This window comes from Nipponia nippon, unplaced genomic scaffold, assembly GCF_047370975.1.
Source record: "Nipponia nippon isolate SJK-2023a ecotype South Korea unplaced genomic scaffold, ASM4737097v1 scaffold_5, whole genome shotgun sequence".
In the NCBI taxonomy this organism is placed as follows: domain Eukaryota; kingdom Metazoa; phylum Chordata; class Aves; order Pelecaniformes; family Threskiornithidae; genus Nipponia; species Nipponia nippon.
Window position 1 is genome coordinate 29,411,167 of NW_028262369.1, and position 22,518 is coordinate 29,433,684.

The window sequence follows — 22,518 nt, forward strand, 5'->3', positions numbered from 1 at the left end:
AGAGAAATTCTTTTCTCAAGAGACTGCAGAAGTCATAGGAGTATTTGACCATTTCTGTTATGTTGAGAGGCAAAGCTACTTCTCATGCATTTGGGATCAAAGGATTCTTTTTCCTACTCTGGACATGGCAGGCTTCTGCTTTTGTTTTTTATCATTGATCTGAAGAATAAGCGTTTCCAGAGTAAAGTCCAGCTTGATGTCTTTATGTTCTCCTGGTTATACTGCTAATATGTGGTCTTACCTACTCTAAAATTTAATAAAAATCTAAGTTCTGTTTGAAGTAAGACAGATGTTAACTATATGGATCAGATGCCCTTTTGTAATATTCCTCTATTGTTTTACTACCATCTTTTTATGTTATATTTTTCAAATACTAGGCAAATAACATCATTAAGTTAGCTATTACTAATGATAGATATAATGATAGATACTAATGAAAGACTAGATCCTACGTGGAGTCCTTGAAAATTCCAGTTATGAAAAGCTTTGGCTTCAGTGATCTTGAAATGTCACCCCAGGATCTTGGGTACTAGTTTTGTTGCATAGCAAAATCCAGACCACAAGCAGTTGACCTAATATTTTAGAGAGTGGCATGCATCCTAAGACAGGGTTTACTTCTGTGAAAGTGTGTTTAAATCCTGAGAACTTTCTACTACAAAGTGGAACACTGAAAAATTTAGCAGACTTCTTAGAAAAAAAGCTTGCTCTAGGGAGAGGCTGCAGCTGGGCTTCCTGTCTATTTATAGCTATTTAAAAGTCATTATTTCTGATTTTTTGGAATTTACTTTGGTAGTAAGGTTGTTCTTGAATCTTGCGGGTTTATCAGTCTCACCTCTTGGGGAAGTTTCCTCATTTTGCATTCTTTAAGTTAACCTCTGGAATTCAACACTTGAAGATCAGTTATTTCATACTATATTCTGCAAAACTGAGCAGTACCTAAGCCTTGTTTCATATTTTTGACCAACATCTGTACTATTTGTTATCTTCATTTGGTAGATTTTGCTGCAGAAGTAGGTAAATTTGAAATTGATTGCTGTCAAAGCTGTTTTGTGTATAAATGAATAAATTCAGAGACAATGGAAGGTAATGGAAAAGCTTCCAAAGAGGATAAGGAGGTGCAGCCCATTTATGATATACTAAAGATTTAGTACCAGAATGACTTGAACCTTTTTGGGGCAACTGCTCAGCTAGAGTATTGGTCCTTCCTTGAAATCTCAGAAACTGACTGCCACTTGGGATTTACTTTTTACATGAGGATGATGTATCTTGCCCCAGTTTTAAGGACTAGATATGAAGCTTAGGAGGGAAAAGAAAGCACTTACATGCAGTGCTGAGTTTTTAAATTAGTATCTCTAGTGCTTCAAGGCCTAACTGTAAACAGAGCTTTTGAAAGTAAGAGAAACTATTTAGAAAGCATGAGAAATTTTTACTTTTTAAAAAATTCTTACTGAAGAGGGAGAGCAAATGGGTCCACAGCTGAAGCTGTCAGCTTCTGCTTCCAAATATATAGGCTGATTTAAGGCCTTGTCTATGTGTAATTGTTTCTGCTTCATAGTAGTATCCTGGCATTGTGAAAGCAGCATACTTCTTCCACTTAAAATGCTTGCATTCTTACAGTATTTGTATTTTGATACATTTTCATTACAATTCAGGAACTGGTATGTACCAATACAGTCTCTAAAACACTTTTGCACTGGAATAGCTGCATCTACACTAAGGTTCATAGCCATCAGTCATTTCAAGAAAAAGCAAAACAAAATTGCGTTCTTTACTAAGTAGACCAGTAAAGCTCTTAAGTGTAGCCCAGCCTTTTTAATATGCCTCCACACAGACCAGTAGGCACTAAGAGCCAAGTTCATCGTACTGAATTGCTACTTCATGTCCTCTTAAATGAGAATAAAGCAACTTCTCCACTTACCTGTGAATGCTGCATAAATGCCTACTTGGATATAAAATCTGTGAGGTTTATTTCTATTTCAGAATTAAATATATTTGGTTTTTTTGAGAATCTCTCTTGTTCCATGTATAAGTTCTTGCAGATTGTGGTTTTTCAGATTATACTTAGCTTTAAGAGTTCTTTCTTCCTCTTCTCCCCAATTACAGTAGCGTTCTCTCCAATTGTCAATCTAGTGCTACAGTACTTCATTGATTTCTGTCCTCTGATAGTTTGACCTTGCATGTGGTTTTGCTCAGCGTGAAGTCTGTGTCTTTGAAGCTGATGAATTCTTCATAGAGGCCACATGCACCGAGTTGTTCACAAGGCTAGGAGGTGTGACGATGGGGGAAGGGGTCACGATAGGCATTGCAAATATTCTGCAGTAGGCTTTTGCATTAATTCTACTGATATAAAATGTATTAGTCTCTCCTGCTGAAATGTGGTATTAACATTTTTTGCTATGTGCAAGTGGATGATTGGATTGTCTGACATTTGAAAATACTTATTTATTGCAGCTCTCAAGTTCGCAAGCTGCTGTTTGACTAGAGTACATGGGTGGTTGTATCCTGTTTGTATTTCTAATGGAGTATTTCATCTTAATGGATAAAAGATAAAATTATACATGAAAATAACTTTAATCTTTAGCACAATCTTTACGCTTTTTTTTTCATCAAGGTAGATGTTGTCTGTATGACCTTAAAAAAAATCCTTATCTCATAAAAGAAAATAAATGCCTTTAGTCACATTACAAGGGAAAATGGTTCTGTTTCCTTGATCGTACTCGACACAACATCTTTGAAATTAATCTTGAGAAGTTCTCTGATTGATCTGGCTTTTTCTAGGTCACTGAGCTGTATTTCCAAAGTGTTTATACAATCTATTGGAATCAATAAACAATTTAAACTGATGTAACTGCAGAATGTTTGCAAGTCCCAGGGAAAATTGAAAGTATGACAAAGAATACAGCTGTAGAAGTTTATTTCGTTTATCAGGACAAACAGTCATTGAAGTGAAATGACTTTCCTTTCAACATTGCAATATGATAGTGACACCTTAATCACATAAATAAGTAGCTAGTCATTTTAAAAACTCGTTATTGGTGATTTTGGGCAAATGGAATCCCTTTATTTGTACTTTAAGAAGCTGTGCTCTAAAGCCTGTTTTATAAAATATTTTCAATAGGAGAGTTAGAGTATCATAAAAAGGTTTCACTTCAGATTATGGCTGTTACATTTCAGGCACAATTCTATTTTAGTTTGAGTTTTGGCTGATGTAAATATTAACATTATGACTTTAAGTGTGGGTTAGACTCTGTAGTTATTACTAAAATTAGATGATAACAATACTAGAAAAACTAATTAAAAAGGAGTTGATACTGTTTTTAATCACACTTAAGGTTTTGATGGGTTTTTTCCTCCCCCCCACCCCTTTTTTTGGGGAGGGTTGTAAATTGTTTGGGGTATGTGTGAATGGCTAACATTTCTTATACCACAGCGCACACTAGTGGATTGATCAATAAAATCACCTGAAGAATGAAATCTAATACTTCTTGAATTAAGTGCTTAAATCTTCTTCTTGCAGACATAGCCATGTGTTTTCTAAATGAATACAATAGCAAGCTGGGTTTTCTTTTTTCTAAAAGTAAATACATTTATCTCCAAGGATATTTGTAAATTTAAGATTAATACCAATGATCTGAAATCTTACATACGAATTTCATAAAATTTATTTCCCAAAGGCAATCTATTCCAGCTTCTCTTCTCAGTGCCAGCAACCTGGATGTTGGAAGAACAGCAGCTGCTGTATAAATAAGAGAAAATGCCATGACTTCATGAGTCTATTTTTTATTTGTCAAATGGGAAATGACTCACTCTTACTGCATCTAGGATGCAGATTTTTAAACATGCATTTCGTAGGTTTTTTTTAATATTAGTAAATGTTTGTAAATGCTAATGGGAAGTCATAAGATGATAGTACTACTCCAGCCCCTTTCCTTTACCTCTCTTTTTGTTAAAAAAAAAAAGGTTTTTTCAAAGCACTGCTAGCAATAGAGCACATGCATTGTCATGCAGTACATCAAACCGGGTTTGACTGTTAGGGAAATTAATGTTCCTGCCTGCTTAAGGGACTTAGACTTCTATTTCTTTTTAAAGGCGATGCGTTCCTCCCCTAACAAAATTCTTAAACCGTTTTGCTTTCTTTTAGGGAAAGTTATGCGAGATCTTGCAGCGCAACAGATCGTTAGATTCTAGCATGCAAAAGAATTGAACAGTATGGATTTGCCATACATGCTGTTGGGTTTGAAATTAATTGTAAATGTTCAGGATGCTAATATGAATGTTACAGCCAGCTTTGTGAAGATTCTTGCCTGTAGTGATCCAAAGATAAACAACGTCAAATGTCATTAGAAATGTGGAACATACATCCCCCTATAGATTATATGATTCATCCTTCCAATATTGTGTCATTTCTTGGCACCCTCTCTTGAAGAAAAATAGAAGCATTCAGAAATAGATGGTTTGATTTAAGGAAACTCATAAATAGGCTGAAAATATTGGGGCTCTTTAGAACAGAAGGAGGTATTTCAGAACGGTAAGTAATAATAAGTGAGTCCAAATAAGTTGATTAGTTACAAGAAAATAGAAGAAAGTTACTCAAAAGCAGAGAACGGGTCACTTCCTACTTATATTTCTAGCTCTCTCTGGTAATAGAAGGAATGATCCAAAAGATTGCAAAGTGCTCCCAGCCTTGCCTGTAACCTTCAAGGCAGCCTGGCATGTCCCAATTTCAGGATCCTTCTTCCATTAATTTTAACATCGCCAAGTTCCTTGTTTTGGACTGAAGCTTTCTATGTGTACTTGGTTTGTTCTTTTTGGAAGGAGCTGTACAGTTCTTTAGCTTTATTGAAATTTCTGGAAGTTTGATGAAGGTAAACTAAGCCATGCACAATGAGATTGGATATTTCAGAGACTGGATAACGCAGGGAATGTCATAAATTGGAGAGAAGAGGGCAGAAGGGCTTGCAGTCTCAGTCCCACAAACCCATCCAGAGCCCAGTGTAGCATCTTAGGATTCAGAGTCATGATGTTTCTCCGTTGCATCAAATTTGTGAAGCCAACTATTGAAGCATGTTGCTGTTTTTTGTGCTTCTAATCCACCCAGAGTATGGCAGCCCACTACTGCTGTTGGCTGCTTTTCCATTAGCTCAAATTGCAGCCGTACAGCATGCCAGCTCACAGCTTCCCTGATGACCCACGTTCATATTAACATGATACCACATCATGAGTTTTTATTTTCTTGGTGCAAAGTCAGGTTCTCAGAGGTTAGGAAACATTGAAATGAAGATGCATGATCTTGATTTGGTGCTCTGTTTCTGTCCACTGTGATGAGATTGTGTAAGCAAGCATTTAATATAACTTTTCCCCAATAATTCTTTCCTTATGTTGATCTCTTTCGTCTTTTTTCTTTCTCTCTTTCTTTTGTCTTTTAAAAACAATTCATTTTTGAATGTACTAACATGTGGAGGTTGGTGTGTAAATGATCCTATTCTTAAAATCTTAGTTGCCTCCCTTAACAGTCTGAGAATAACTATTGATATGAAACTTCTGCCAGCTTCTGAACTTGCTGAGAAGGCTGAGGTTGGTGGGTTTTTTGTTGTTTTTTTTTTTTTTAAATGTGCTGCGAAACATAAAAGGGTAAAATCTAAAAGTGGCTGTTGGTTTTCAGTCACTCCTATCAAGCAAGCTACCTGGTTTTTAATATAAAAAAACCTGAAAATGCAGTTCCATCTTGTGAAATAAAGATTGTGAATTTGCATTATTTTTAACTCCATGGGCTTTCCAATTTGCATGCATTGGGGTTACCTTCCTGTTGATTTATTCCAGTGAAAAGAATTTCACGTGTGTAATACTTCCTTTAAAAAGAGGAAAATGAAACCTGATCACTGGGAATAGAATAACTGTATATCTTTTCTATTCTGTAGGCACAAGTCAGATATTACGGAAATATTACTCAAGTTACAAAATCATCAACATTTTCTATGTTTTGCATCTTCTGTTGGTATTGTGGATGCATACATTTATGCACTGCTTTGAAATGTTTCTTTACTTGTACCCTAGAGGAGAAAAAGAATCAAATCTAAACATTGTGTATGTTCCAAATAGAAGGAAGTAATACGTGCTTCATAATTAAAAAAAAAAAAGAAATCTGAGTCAAAAGCATGTTTGAGCTTTTCAACAAGAAAATATTTCTTCTGTTTGTTTTTCCTCTTCCTCTTGCAGATTTAGCTCTGGTTGGCCTTCACCAGCAAATGGAGATGAGATCCATAAAAGAGTGAAAAATATTTTAAGGACACACAGTGCTAGGCAGCGCCTAATATTTGTAAGTTTGACTGCAAACTAAATCCTTTCTTTTCTCCAAGATGACTGAGGAAGAGAACTGTGCCTATAGTCTTGGATTTATTATAATGTTGTCCTTTGAGGCAGCCTTGATTGTAGAAATATGGATTCAGTATATAAGCTGAACTGTTTCACACTAATTTCAGTAGCCTCCTTATGTGTAGCCTTTATGGACAGCTGGTATAGGTAACCCTTTCATGGGGTATTGAGGACAATTATGGGGTTTTTTATATCTGGTTCTCCACTTCCAATTTAAGCAAAAAATGTTACAGATCTGTAGAACATCAAGGCTTAATATGTTGTGCAGCTGCACATCAGCAGCTGCTTGTGTCCAGCTGTTTGTAGAGCTAATATTATTCTTCAGATGTGTGCATTTTTCCCTTAATTACCTGGCTTTCAATGAACAGAGCTCTTTATCTAATGAGATTATGCCTGGGATCAGAATATTTTGTCCTTGAGTCTGATGGAATTTTGAAGTGTGATTTTAGACAGGTAAAAATTTTTGCTATTGCAATTTATGAGAAACCCAGTTGTGGCACAAGATCTCCCTGGCCAAAGCATTGTACAAACTGAATAACAAGGTTGCTCATCTGCAAAGAACTTAGGGTCTTAAGTGTGAGGTGAGGTAAAAGAAAGGTAAGGTAAAAGGGTGTAAGGATGAGAGGTAGGTAAGATCAAGATTAGGAGCTCAGATGAAATTACTATTTTTGTCTGACAATCTTAACACACAAGTGTTATTAATTGGTTAGAAGAGACATGAGTCTCTCAAAGTGGAGAAGGACATCTTTTTTGCTTCTGTTTCTCCTCTTAGAAAAAGGAGTGTTGACAGAAATCTGGTTCTGAATGTTGCTGCAATTTTAAGTTACTACTGTCCCCAACTGCCCACCTTTCCCCTCTGATGTAGTTTACTGTATCAGTGGGAAGCGTGATAAAGAGTGTGAGAGCCCCAACCTCCCCACCTCACACTTCAGCACAGAAATGGCAGGCATAGCACTAGTGCACTGGCATATGAGCTGTGCTTGCTGGGATGCGGTGACTCCGCGGACTACTGTAAACCCACGGCAGAGGGCTGGGGCAGAAGTGAAGGTGGTTGTCTCAATCCAGTGCTGTGAGATGTACTGAGGAACACCTGTCCTAGCTCTGAAGTCTCGATTTATTTAATTATATTTTCCCAAATTTAGCCATCCTGGGCAGCTCCTTGTGTTGCCCGCATGCTCTCTTAATCTGACTATTTTCTCATTTCTGTTCAATCTTCATTTTTAGCTTAGTTGTTGTTGTGCTTTTTGTTTTAAACTTAGAAAAACCTTTTCTCATGCATGCTGAGACTGTTTGAGCTAGTTCATGCTGTACCTCCCTGAGTTTGTATACAAACATGATTTGTGAGCTGCTGCCTCTCAAATAGAAGATGCCCGTCACATTTTTCTCTGTTTCAGTCACTCTAAAATAGGTACAAATCATGTCAAATGCTTCCCTGATGTTTCAATAAACTTAAGATAACAAATTGGATTTCATGACGGTCCAGCACCTACATATAATGAAAGTTTGCACAGCCTGAGCTACCTCCAGTGGTCCTTGACTACTTTCCTTGAACAGGAGACCATGACTTTACAGTAAAAGATTTACTAGTTTGTTAGGAGAGCTGGATGGCTGGTTATGTGGTCTCCCCATACAGTCATAAAGACTTAAATATAATAATGGGTAAAGGAGAATTTGATCATTTTCTTCCTATTTACGTATTTTACTTATATAATTTAAAACATTCTACTCTAGAATGACTTACACATATGCTGGTATTCACTTGTTACTGCAATATTGCACAAATGCACACAAATTTGCAAGCATGGTGTTAGATTCTTGAAGCATGGTGCTTTCCGTTGGCTTTCTGTTAGCGCACCCTGTCACTTCCAGTATCAAACACTTGCTGAATACTCACAGGGATTAATAATCGGAGATGATGCTTTTCCGTTTCCTCTCCTGCTGGAAAACCTCGTGTTTCTACCCAAAAAAATCCAGATGTCAGGGTATTAGCTAAGATTTTTTGAGTCCTTCCTTACCAATCTGGTCAGAACAATGCTGGAAAAGGACCGTTTTTCTCACTTTGTTTTCTTCCACTGAGCAAAAAGAATGGGAGGATGTTAAGAGAGAAGTCTCATGATGTTTGATAATCGTGTACAGCGAACTTGTGAAAGGTGTGCTAACAGCAGCTGACCTGCTTAAAAAATAAAATCAGGTCTACTTGGAGTGAGTAGTGTAAAATACACCAGGATTCGTTGTGCTTCCCCGTATGACCTGAAATCTAGGCTGCATTGTTATGCAGTGGATGGATGAGGTAAACGAGTCATCTTGAAAGTGAGGGAATAGTAAAGCAAGTGCACTGGCAATGTGGTGAGTAGATTTTGGCTCCAGTCTGGATCCTCTTCCAAACTTTGAAAGGTTAAAAAGTATCTCTTATTCTGTTTCATTCCAAAGAGCCTAATGCTAAACAACCATTCCCAGAAGCATCCATCTGTGTTTTCCAAAATTTTGTTTCCATAGTGCTCTGTAAAAATAATGTGACTGGAGCTCTGCTGCAGATTCCTTATGCTGTCCACTGTAGCTTTCTGCTGTGACATTCTGACAGTATTGCAATGTTTCCATCTTTTTTTTACTTTCCAGAACATAATTTGCCTCTGGCAAATGCTGCAGAGTTTTATTTACTGCTGTACCCCGTTTCCTCTTCAGTGCTTTGTAGTCTGTGACTGCTGAAGGAAGAGAGTTTTCCTGTTTACAAACACACTTACTACCTTGTGTTTCACCACAATAAATTGTGTTAGGTTTTTCCTCATCCATACACCTACCATTCAGCTTGCTCCGCATCTTATTGCCATCTACTACTATATATTTATCTATCTACTACTACTATATTTATTGTTGTTTCTCCCAGTTTTGTGTTACCAGCAAGCATGATTATTTTTACTGCACAGTCTTTTTTTTCCAGTTATTTCCTCTATAGCAAGAAAGACGATTTTGTTTACTAATCTTTACAGCATTTGGCTTCTGCTAAAAGCGTCACTTAATATCACCTCTTAAGTAGTGTCTTTGCTCTTCAGAGTAGAGTGAATGTGGTTGTGTGTGGTGGAATGTCTACCATCCTGTCTCAGGTGAGCAACTGGCTCCCTACATATGAGGTGTTTTGTTTCTTACTTACCGAAGAGGGCAAATATGGGTTAATTAATGTCTAGATAGCATTTGGAAGGTAAGACTGCTTTCTAGCGACTCCTAAGAATACCACTGAAGGGTCATTAAGTGTATCATAGGTATTTTTTAAAGTTGGGTAAGCATGTTCTCAGCCCTGGATATGGAATCGAAGTATTCAGATGTGTAGAATGCTTCCGTCTGGTAAAATGCATTAAATGGGTAACGATAGCTCATTATAAAAGCTAATAAATAATAAGTTTTACGTTCTTTTTCCCCTCTTCTGCAAGAAGCAAAAGTAAGGCAGTGAGCAGTATGTCTCATACCATTTAACCAACATGTTTGTTGGGGATTATTGAAGCTTGGGCTGTCTGCATAGTTCTTTAGATCTACACTGTCTAGAAATTCTTTCCAGTTTATTACCTGAAAATTATTAGCTGAGTTGTACTGAACTTAATTAAAAGTGTTCATAAATGGCATTTGGCTCATTACACTTTGTCCCTTTCTCCCCCAAGAAATGTAAGCACTTTAATAGTCTTATACTAAATGAAAAGAAAGTATTTTAAAATGAGATCATTGTAATCAGAAACCAATGTAATGAGAATTTGATTTCTGTTTTTTTAGGATGAGAGTAATGCATCAAAAAGAGACTTGACTAAGACAAGAGGATCTTCACATAAAGCACCCTTATCCATGAATGAACTACAGAGCAGGTATGGAGTTTTTCTTTGACCAAGACAGAAGAGTCATACTCATGATACTGCCCTTTAAATTTAGCTAAAATTTCTCTTTCTATTTTGAGCTATGTAATATATTGCACTGCGAAAAGGCTTCTGTAGGAGTTAGTCCTACCAAGCTTTTTCACCTAAAAGCAAAATACAGTTAACTATCATTATGCCTTTCATGCTGTTTGGCACTGTGTCAGTGTAGTCTTCATAAAAAGCTGATTTTGGAACTGGACTTGGTCATAAAAATGATCCTTGGGCAGTAGTTTTTGGGTTTTATCAACCAGAGAGCAAATGTCACTTTAAAAATAACCGATTGGTTCTTTTTTCTTAAAACTATGGGAATGCAAAAATAAATTGAAGTTTGCTTAGTAATAATTAGTTTGTTTAGTTTTGGGCTGTTCTGTTGGTTTTTGGTTTGGTTTGGTTTGGTTGTGGTTTGTTTTTTGTTTTTTGTTTTTTTTTTTTTTTCCCAGAACCACGTATTTAGAAAAGAGAAACATCTTAAAAAACACAACAACTATGGTTTAGTGATTCAGCATACCATATTTCAGAAGACATCTTGAAAACCTGAGATCTTGAAAACCTGGTTTATGTAGGTTAATTATACTGCGTACTCCTCGCATATATGACTAGAGTTTCATTTGAATATTTTACTTAAAAGACACCAATTGAATTGATTTTGACAACTTCTGTAGTAGAAGTTATCAATATTGATGTTCTCTATGTATGCACACAGTATTTTGTAAAACGTTCTGGGTAGTTGTTGGAGGAAAGGTACTAAGTAATGTAAAACATTTTTTGGGTTGTATGGCTTTTCTGTTTTTCTTTATATTAAGAGGGAAGTCCTAGAACTGTGGTACTAAATTTGAGAGGTCTTGACATTAGGAAAAAAAGGTTTTGTTTTGATAATTAAATGTGATGCAATATTTTGTAACGAATGCTTCCTGAATCACCACTGTATACCACTGAAAGGAGCGTAATTCAATATGGGTATCATAGTGAACTTCTACTTGCAAGTAGTAAGCTCTAAAAAGTTAATTTATGATTTGTTGGCTTTTTTAAAATTCCTGTAATTTGTAGTCACCTCTGTGCAAGGAATCTAGTTAGTCTTAGATTGTCACATGTATGTGAAGTTACTACTAAAGTTGTTAGTATTTCTATACCCGTGCTCACTCGTGTATTCTGCGTGTACCCTTTTTGCTCCTTTATCCTTTGTCCTGACAGCTGCTGCAATTAAATTGTGTAGGATGTGTTTGTGAGAGAGAAAGTGCACGTTTTTGTTTTGAGGCAGCTTTGGGACTTTGAGATTGATGCTGAAACTGCAGACCATGAAAAAAGAAGAAACAAATCCTAATAGTACAGAATCAAGAAGTGATGGGATATGAAATGTGGCCCTCAAGTTGGGAAAGGACTGTTCCTTGGAGTTAGAGCCCAGCAGCACTAGTCCCATTCACTGAAGGGCGAGACATAAAAGGGCTCGAGGACAGTCTGATTGCTGAGTGTTTGCCACACTGCTCATAAACAGGATACAAGGACAGAGACAGAGTTCATAGAAGGACATGGTACTGTCGACCAAATGTTGGCACTAAAGTAGATGATTGAAAACCACTGGGAGTAAGGAAAAGGTCTGTGTTTTGTGAAATATTTAGTATATGATTCACTCAGAAAAGAACTTCTGGGACTCTTAAAGGAGATGTATGAGGGAACAAAAGCATATGACAGGTATTTCAGAGCAGGGAGTTGCGTGGAGAAATCCTGCTGTTAATGTGATTTGTGAGTCTAATTCCCAGATTGCTTAGCTCAGGTTGTCAGCTGGTTTCCAGTTGAGACAGGAGAGGGACTCTTCCCTAGCTTGGCTCTACCTTTGTCCACACCAGTGCTGAGTATTTCATGTGCAAGGACTGGCTGATGGAAGTACATACACGCATACAGCCACACACCACACACACACACCCCTCCCAAAAAAAAAGAAGAGAAAATGAAGCTTATGTCTTTTTTTTTTTTTAAGTCTTTGTCAGTACCAGAATAAGGAACTTGTGAAAGTTACTATCGTTTTTTGAGTCTTTCCTTTACTGCAATTAAAGTGGTTGGATTTTGAGAGTCTCTATGTAGATTAAGCTTTTAGTAGAAGAAAAGGCAAGCACAAAGCTGACTGCAGAAGTGGATTCCAAGGAAAAGAGTGTCAGAGCTGTTTGTAGTAGAGTTACGAGTGCCACTCCTAGTACTATGCTTATTTGTTGGCCTGAGAATTCTCCATCAGAAGTGAGGTAACACGAACTCCAGAAAGGAGGAGGTAAAACTTCAGTTGTTGATGGGTCCCCAGGGTATTGACTTGTCTACATTTAACACAGGCCTGTGTAACTTTTCTATTGATTTTGCTGTTTGGTGGGTTGGTTTCTTTGTGTCCAAACTGTGAAGCACAGTTTGCCCTCTCCAGGATGATAAACAGGTTTATATTTTCTTCATGCTGTTGACTGACTTTAAATGTTGGAGCTTTTTTGAAAAAGTGTGAAAGTGGCCTTTCTCCCCTTTTAATATCAGAGGAACATAAAGATCTTGTTGTTTTATGTAGTGTAGATTGGCATCACCATAATATTTGAATATAAGAAATGTAAAAGCAAAAGCTATTCCTTCTTTTGTTTTCCGTGGGACACTGGAAGCTTAGAAATGTGATTTTAGAAAATGGATCCTACATCTTCCTCTTCTTCCCTCACCATTTTCCTTTCTTAAAGTCAAAACACAAGGTTTTCATGCAGCTAGCTAGAAATATATTTGTGAGTCCTTTGACATAAGGTTTCTTTCAATTTGTCACAGGTGTTTACTGATATCAACTTGAGGACAAAGGTTTAAGTACTGGTTTGACCATAGTAGATTAATAAATAATATGTATATAAGAAAATGTAAAGCTTCCCTGTGAAATGCAATCCTTTTCCTAAGTGAAAAAGGTCACTGTAAGCTTCACGTTTCCAGTTTCATTTCCCAGACTGAGAACATTCACGAAAGGCTGAAGATAACTTGGTCCTAATATTTAAGTGTCTTAAGTGCTTAAATCTCTGAGCAGATGTGAAAAATGTCACCTCGGTAGTCATTTTTTGCTTATGATTTTTGAGCTACTTGTTTCATGCCTTATTACAGGAAAATGGCTCATTTCATTATATGACACAAGCCTTTGTTTTGAAAGTTTCAAGGGAAGGCAAATAGTCATGAAGTTTAGATATACATACTTCAGATTTGTCAGTGTTTCGTAATGATTTTTCAGAGAATAAATTTCCCTTCATAGATCTAGGAATAATTTCTCAAAGCAACTGAAATATGAGATGGTATTTGTGTTCAGTATTAAAACAGTGACACAGAAGATGGGGTGGGGAAGGAACACTCGACTGCCACTGTATCATAATGTATTTGGTAGAATACTTAATCCAAGATGCTTCCGATAGAACACTTTACAGCTGCAACCACAGTAATTTAATATACCTCTGATAGATTGTCTTCATATTGAAATAGCTGCTTGTGGTTACATTTTGACCTTCAAAGGACACAAAAATCCTACTGTGCTGTTCTTGCATAAGCTTAGTGCCTAGTCACACTGCCTATCAAAATACAGCAAAATTACTGCATGCTCTTTGAAAATTAATTCTCTTTCTATTTGGGAGGTATTAACAAGTACACTCAGATAAGTGAGAATTTGTGTGAATGAATAATGTGGGGCTCCCATTTCTTACAAGTAGCTGCAATGCAGTTTTTTTATCAATTTGTGAAAGGTAATCCTTGATTAGCAAGTTCTACATTTGGATTTCTGCTCATTTTGTGCTTCTGATTCCTCTTCCTTATCTTTATTTGATCATTATTTCTTATCTTCTTTCTGTTGACAGTTCACCAGTGCAGCAGAATGCTACTGTTCACTTGGATAATGGTGAATACCGGTCTAGTCGTGCAGCTGTATACAAAGGGAAGCCTCACAGAGCAATCTTTGAAGAGAGTCTCGAGAAAATATACAGAAACATGTACCAAAAAGCTTCTGGCACTGTTTTGGACCAAAAAACGCACTCCTGATAGCAATTCACCTGGAAATGCACAGTAAACAGTGTTCATATTTGTAATGGAACTTATTTTTATGTAACAAATATTTGTACTCTATTTTTAAGGTGTAACTATGGTTGGGCAGCGTTTTGGAGAAATGGGGTTGCCAAAAGGAAATTATTAACATCCCCCTGCCCACCCCCCCCACACCCCCACCCCCCAAAAAAAAAAAAAACTAACAGCAACTAAGCCCCTCCACAGTTAATCTAGGTGGTTGTTGTGGTTGCTCCTTTGAGACCATGAAAAGATAGACATCGGAAGACTAGTAAGTCTGCCGGACATTCCTGTCTGACATCAACTCAGATATCAGCTGTAGCCAATTCTTATTAAATAATTAAAACCAGTAACATAAACAGAATTGGTTGAAGAAGCAATATGTCCTAGTGTTCAGGGAGCGGGTCTAAAGGGGAAGGTGAATGTGAGTGTTGATTTAAAAGTGTCCCATCTGGGACAAAGGGAATTGTTTTCTAGAAAATTGCCTTTGGATCGTTTGTTTTTGAGACGGGCAGAAACTCTGATACTGACCTATAGACATGCTTTCAAAGCGGTTTCCAGCGCCTTTAGTCACAAATTTTCTAATACTGTTAAATTTTAAAAGAAACTCGCCCAGCCCAGCAGCCTTTTTATCAGAAGAAAGGTCATCTTCTCACACCCCATGCATTTGGAAGTTTCCAGGTTCTCTTGAATGCAGCCATGACATTTGCCAATATACTTGTAATTTTAAAAAATATGAATAAGAAAGGAGTGTGGAGGGGGAAAGACTGGAGCTAGTCAGTAAGCTCCTCATACGCCCCGTACAGGCCTTCTGAAGTCCCTGCATCACAATCCCACCTAATTTGGAGCCTGTCCTTCCCAGTCTGCTGGGATCCTGTTGGCAGAAATCGCATCATTTTCGCTAAAGGCCACCAAATGTTCATCAGCAGTTCGATGCTTTCCCTGGGGATGGAACCTTTTCAGCCTTGCATTGAACAGATCCCACATTAGCAGACCGGGGCAAATTGCCCATCTATTGAAAAGCAGAATGTTTTAAAAGGGCAAGAGTGTCCATCTCCTGCTTCCTTTCAGAATGGGGGAAAAAACAAATGCCTGTTCTGGCTCCTTCCCTGACTGAGTGAACAGATTCAGTTACACCAATGCCATTTTACCTGTTACGATTGGATAAAGGATAAAGCTAGCAGTACAGATGGCAGAACATACGACTGTAACCTGCCAGCATGCCTAGATAAACAAAAAGTTGGTCTACTCTTCCTGCCATCCTTTAATGCTGAGACAACATAATTGATTTGAGAAAGCAGTTGGTGAGCAATTATGCTAGTGGGAAAGCACGTTGAAAGGCTGTGTGCTTCTGTTTCAGGAAAGGGGACTCTCAGAGGAAGTGTCTTGCATATAAGACATTTCTATTCCTTGTAACTGTTAAACCAGTTGAAGTGGATTAACACTGATAACTTCCTGTCCCTGATGCCATTTAGCACATTAGTGCTTTCAAAGGGCATTAGTTGCACAGTCTTATGCTATGGATAAGTGTAGCAGTACACTTTTTTTTGCAGAAGTGCAAAGTAAGACTTACCCAAGCTGGGCCACTGAAGGCATGGTGGCAATAGACTATTGTGCTACCAGTAGCTGGTATTCATTCATTAGCCTATTCCTGTGACCCCATATTAGTCCATAAAGGAATAGTTTCTTTCTTCTTGCTGCTCAGGGAAGTAGGTATATTCAAATGGATCCTAAATAGGCAGGGCACATTCTGAGAGATACTTTCCACGCTTTTGGTTTAAAATTAATCTACTGAAATCTGAAGGTTGCTGCGGTTTCCTGTATGTGTTTCAGCCATAAGATTTACTGTTCTTCTCATGGTATCCCACAGCTTTCATTCAATATTCTCTGTCTTCTCCCTCCCCAGTGTCATAGCTTAGTAAAAGTTACAGTCTTCTGAAGATTGGCTGCTCCCCTTTAGCCTAATCTGGTTCTGTGACATAGAAGTACTGTTCAATTTTTCCCTCCTCAGCAATCCAGCGGATTTTAGTTCCTGTTTGTTCAACGTGTAAGAAGGCCTAAATGCTGAGGCTTTGCTTTTTTTTTGTATGGATGAGTAAGGACACAAGTTGCCATCAATTCAGATGCAAGGCAGGCATGAGGAAGGTTGGAGGCCACTGTGAAAAAACAGGGTAATGTTTTCGAGGGGTCCAGAGGAATGGAATGGCATGGGTATATCTGTTTTATTCTCCTAGCTAAAGAAAAAAAGAATATGGTAATATGGCAACCTTCAGTTTTTCATCAAAGGTGAAAAATTTTTCATCAAAGGTGAAAACTGAATGGGAGAAAAAAAATAAGTATCATATTTTGAATTTTGACCAGCATGAATATTCTCACTGTAGCCTTTGTATGCAGCATAACAACAAATGAAGCAGATAGATAGACTATGAGTGCCTTTGGCCCAGCTCCAGGTGCGAGGGGAGATGGTGTGTATAATGTCTTTCTGAATCAGCTGCTGCAGGATATGTGCTTCTCTCTTGGGTCAAAGTTATTCCACAGCTTATATGCTGCGATACAGCAGAGAGTGTTGTCTTCTAAGCACTGTGCTAGAAATCCGGTTTGGTTAATGGAAAAGTTTTCTATGAAATCTGACTTAAGACCCAAATTACTCCGATCTGTCCATAAAGTCTGCAAGCCACTTCATTTTCAGAAGCTTTCGGACCCTTCCCTGTTCGCTCAGCTAGCCTTCCTATTAATATGCATACAGCTCGAGTGCACTGAGCACTGCTGCTCCTTTGCTACTGCAGTATGTGATAAGTATAGGTTCAGGCAGTGAACCAACATAGTAATAAACTGTAATTGTTTAGTGCACCTTGCCTTCTAATACAATTTAAATCCCTTCTATCAAATGCAAATTTCTAGGTTCCTGAGTGGAGCTTTAAACAGCATTTTCGATGCTCATTCCTTATCTTTTGCCATCCACAAAGTGGTCCGTTAGTGACAGTGGGATGGCATAATTCCACCCCCGTCATTTTACCTCCTAAAGGAAAGCTGCCTACTCAAATCTAGAAACAATGGGCTAGATTAAGAGTGAATTAGTGTTTTTCTGTAGAGTCTGTCTCTTTCTCTTGCCCTCCCCAAGTTATTATAACCCATGAATATTCTCACCAAATGCTATTCGGCACCCAGTGTTGCTTGCAGTATGCAATCAGTGCAATATTTTAATCACTTTCATTTTAATGTTAGAATCTGCTTCCTACTTGCTCCCTTCCTTCTTTCCTACAAATAATTTGGTATAGTTTAGGATCTTGGGGTGGCTTTAGACAAACTACCTGCCTGTGTTCAGTAGAAATGCAAATCCTTTGCTGAGTAGTAGTTGCTTTGGAAATCACTCAGTCATTGACCTGTTGTGGATTAAAGGGAAAAATGTCAAACTCTTTAATGATTTTCCTTATTTAAGTTTTCAACTAGAAGAAGGGATGCTTAAATTGGTCCACTGAGGACAAGAGGCATAGAGATGGCTAGAGTAAGGGGAATGGGTAGGAGCAGCTTTTTGAGATAGATGGGCAGCAGTGTTTATACCCCAAATCTGAGCAGCTTGGAAGATGATGAGAGCTGTTCTTTAGATTGTGCATCACAAGTTTGGATGTTACTATTACTTAGGAGGCTGCCAAAATGGTGAGGGGAGAAAGAAATCTACCTATAGGTGTTGGGAATCTATTTTTTGGGTAAAATAACCAAACATTTAGCTCTGCTCAGTATTAAAGAGTCTATTCCAAACTCCCTCTCATTGTTACCTCAGCTGTAAAATGGGGAGTTCGTGCTCTGCTGAAGCTTAATTAAATGACTATGAAGTGCTTTGGGATCCTGAGGTGAATGTTACAGAAATTATTTTGTGGAAGCCTGGCTGAAAAGTCCCATCTCATCTCCAGGTTACTAAAAAGGCTTTATTTTAATTTTCCCAGGTTTATTATGTTTTAACCAGACAATTATTAAGCAAGTCTTAATCTTATCAAGACAGAAACCTATTAAATCTAAGAGACGGCTGAAAAAGATAATGAACTGCTTTACTATGTGTGCTTTTAGGAGCTAATCTTTACAGTGGGTGTCCTACTCAGCTTCTGTCTCCTGAATGATCTGAGTTCATCATACTCATATTGATTGCTCTCATGATATCTTTTTTTTTTTAAAAATACAAATTATTTTTTCGTGATCCTCATGTCTTTGTGCTTTCTGCTATGTGTACTGATCAGCACTATTAACATCTGTCACATCATTGGTTCTCATCCTCTCCCCAGGAGGAAGGGGTGCAATGGTGTGTGCAGCTTGACAGTGGAAAAGTTTGTGTGGTGTGCCATAGGTTTGTCAGAGGATGTAAGGTGGAAGGAATCTCTGCCTTTTCAGTCCGTGTGCAAGGAATAGCTTACTATATAATTCTGCTCTTCCTAATTTCTAAACTTGAAAGTGTTTTCTAAAACACTGAACTATGCAAGAAAATTCTTAGCCTTTAGCAGTGGTCACTTAGCTGTATAAATCTTGTAATGTGGAATCTCTGGGTCATAGGAAAGCCTACCATGATGTTAATTACTTCAGTGGTTACGGAGTGATCATCATCAGGATGCTGAGAGTATCTCAAGAGATTTGTTTAGTAGTCAAGGAATTTAGGGAGACTTTCAAATCAATGCAACTTAGCTTCTTGGTTCCAGTGAAAACAACTGAAGCTAAGAGAGAACAGCTCTTCTGTGGATGATCTGAATGAGCCACCTCACTGACAGAAATGATGTCTGGTTTAGGTGGTGGTCTCTGGTCACAGCAGAGAAACAGTCTTTGCCCAGTTCCTTTCAGTTTCAACAAATAAACCAGTGTTAACACCTAATATTCCTGTTTCTATTACATAGTGAACTATTAAGCACAAACCCCATTGATTGCATTGGTTTTCTACTGCTTTCTCCATGGAATTCAAAACATCATCATCAACCAAAGCCCTTAGTAGATGAGGCTGTAGCTCCTTTTGTTAGCAATGTTGGCTTGCCAAAGACAGGCAGTTTGTTCCCTGTTCGTCTTCAGTGAGAAATTCGCTGAAGTGCAGTGATAATTTGTCTGGATGGCAACATGAAGGAACTGTAATCTTTCTCTTTGCTTGATCAATGTGGAGATTGTGCTTTTTCTTCCTGTGTATTTCCATTCAATTCTGGGTGATTGCTTCTGACCTAGCAGAGAACTCTCTGCAGTCTGAGAAGTGGTGATCTGAGCCGCCTTCTCACCTATTCAGGGAAAGGAGTTTGCTGTTGCAAAACAGCATCCCTCTTGGTTCATAAGAATTTACTGATCCTGAGGATACAGCACAAAAATTTTGTTCTGTGGTCAGGCATTTGTGTAACCCTGTCGAGCTGATGCCATTGAATGAACTGAGCTTCACACAAAGTGGAGGTGGGAGGCTGAAAGCAGGGTTAGACTTTGAGGGTGGTTTGATGCATGCCATGCCATGAATGATGCATTTGTATACCATGAATTTTCAGTGTATTAAATAACCTGTGAAACTTAAAAGTAACAAAAGCACCATTTACATCGCTAAACAGTGGTGAATTCTAATGCTTATATTTGTATTGTTACACTGACTTGAATTTTTGAATGTTTAGCTAATTGTGTTGTTACTAAGACTATAGTTGTATGAACTGTTTCATTCAGTACTCCGGTAGTAAACATTTGCTAAGAGGTTGCTTTCCCCGCCTGCCTTGTTTTCACCACAGTCATCTAGTGTTTACATACATTTTAGCCTCTGTGCCATTTTTGAAGGCTTTATTTGTCTCATTTACGTTTTTGGTTTGGATAATACTTAAATATGAAATCCATCTGGGAAACATATTGTATATTCACGTTGAGGGGTAAAACCAGTTTTTAATTAAAATTTTATACAGCACTTGTATTTCACTTTGTCCTGTTTTATTATGAAACACTTCAATCTTCTTCCTAAAACACATATGTCTTGTGCGTTTCAAGATGTTCCTTGTTGCTCATGCAGAACCAGTTTCTGAGCTCTGTCAGCAGAGTGCCATATGTTCTGGGGTTCATTTAGCTTCTCTGGCGTTTGTGTAGGCAGCATATTGGATGTAATGCAGCTAAGCTCTGCTCCATTCTTTTCTTTGTAAACTTGTCAAAAGATGAAAAAAGCAGGGAGAAGAAAACACTGAATAATACGCAAGTGATTTGAATTATCAGTAAGTTATGGTAACTTGGCCAATCAAAATTGAGGTTTCTTATGTACTTGAGGATTTTCCTTAATTGTGGCTTATGCATAGCCTATAAAGGGATGCATCCCTCAGTGCTACCCGGTATTACACCCAAAATGAGTGCTGAAGATTGAGATATAACCCAAGCCACTTGGAAATGACAAGCATTAAGTGCTCTTAATTTTGTATTGATCTGCTATTTTAAATTTTAAAAAAAGAAAAGTGAGTAATAGCAGATGGGCATGTGAAGGGATTGTACTCCTCTTTGTTGTCTTCTGGCTTTGTGGAAAATAACTCTCCACAGTTTAAATGTCTGGTACAGAACAGAGAAATCCCAAGAGTGATGGTGCCCTCCTGTTTAAAAAAAAAAAAAAAAAAAAAGTCATTTTTCTTACCAATCCATTTCTGTTTCTTCCCTGACCCTCATAATATTGACCATGAACCGGTAGGTACCATCAGTCTTTAATATACCACTGTTTATTGATAGTAGCCCTGTATTGTCAGATACTGATCTGATCTGATCTGCCGAGAGCTTTTCAGAACCATCTCTGTGACTGCGACAGAGGACCAAAGTATTTCTGTGATTCTGTAACTAGAGCTTAAAAACAACCAAAAAAGGAAAAGAAGGAGTAAGAAACTAGCAAGAAGGGAATACATATTAAACTGTTCCTCCTTTGCTGAGGTATGAGGCCAGAGGGAAAGGGCTTGAGCGGCTGCTTGATATGAGTGCATGGAGGAGTGGGGAGGGAAACTTCTGCAGTTCTGACCTAAGGTCGGTCAGAAATAACCAGCTGGAGTGACACGAGTGTAAACCTGGTTGAAGTGACAGGCAGCTCAGCTCCTGGGACTCTATTTACATATGTTTAAAACAAACAAAAAAGCTGCCTTTGTTCCCCAGGAAAATCTATTGACTTGGCATTCAGCTCATGTATAAGCTGGAACTTCTTTTATGGAAGATGTAGAAACAAAGCAACTGACATTTCTGCTTTGATGTGAGGCTGAAGCTAAGATTTGATTTTGAAATATGAAAGTAAACTGAAACTACCTCCAATTTAAAGGTAGGGTTTTTTTAATGACCTTAAAAGTTTTGAGAAGTTTTTCTTCCCTCCCCTTAGGGACCAGAAGAAATTATAACAGTAATCTTACTTATAGCTGTAAGTCTACAGAGACAGTGGCTGTAGGTTAATGAAAAATTGACACTGCTACTTGCCTGTGCTTCCAGCATAATTTTTTTTTTCTTCAAACTGATGTGAACTATGGCACTGCATGAGCTGGTTATGAGTCTCACATATTAAATTAAACGCTGCTTTTGTGGAAGCTACAGGAGCGAGTCACAGCTGAATGTTTTGAACAACATTTCTGTTTTGAACAAATGCAGCAAAAATTATGGATTTCTTAAAATGGTTACCCTGGTCCTTTCCCCTACACACACGCACTCAGAAATAAAGCCTGCTGTGTTAGTCTAAACCAGAAAGCAGGCAGAGGAATTGTCCCCAGCAATCTCCATCCCAGTACTGAATCCAGAGTGCGGTCAACCCAGCCTGATAGCAGTCTGGTAGAGAGACCACACCACAGAGCAGTAACTCTTGTTGCAAGTGCCGTTGCTCTTATGTTTTGCACACAGGTGTGCACTACTGTGCACTCTTATGCACGCTGCCCCTTGTGTGGCACTGGGACTCCTCGGGGACACCCTGTGGCTCACAGAGCGTTGTTCAAGTGCCCTCTCCAGGAGCATTTCTGCAGTGTCTTTTGGGACAGCTGGTTTCTCGTTCCTGGGAATCGTGCATGGAAATGGCACGAACTCAGCAGCTCAGGCTGACTTTGGTTCGTACTCTGACAACTTAATATCTCTGTTTGTTGTCCTTGGCATGGTGGTGCCATCTGGTCTTGCTTGGACAGCTTATCTATAATATCGCACGGCATGATATTTCAGTTTTTGCTTATGAAATCTTGGGCTGTGCTTGAATGGCACACTGATACCTTGATGCCAGCCTTTGACC

At 38.2% G+C, this 22,518-nt stretch overlaps 1 protein-coding gene across 3 annotated transcripts in view; it reads left to right on the top strand.

Annotated features, from left to right (window-relative positions):
* SPATA6 (spermatogenesis associated 6) overlaps positions 1-20,214 on the top strand; it is a 46,058-nt gene extending 25,844 nt beyond the window's left edge. For all 3 annotated transcript variants that reach the window (XM_009461282.2, XM_087733479.1, XM_087733478.1), the window contains 3 exons: positions 6,217-6,316; positions 10,132-10,220; positions 14,108-20,214. In XM_009461282.2, the coding sequence (XP_009459557.1) occupies positions 6,217-6,316; positions 10,132-10,220; positions 14,108-14,288 (370 nt within the window). In that variant the 3' untranslated portion in view covers positions 14,289-20,214. The remainder of the gene's footprint in view (positions 1-6,216; positions 6,317-10,131; positions 10,221-14,107) is intronic.
* Positions 20,215-22,518: the final 2,304 nt, after the last annotated feature.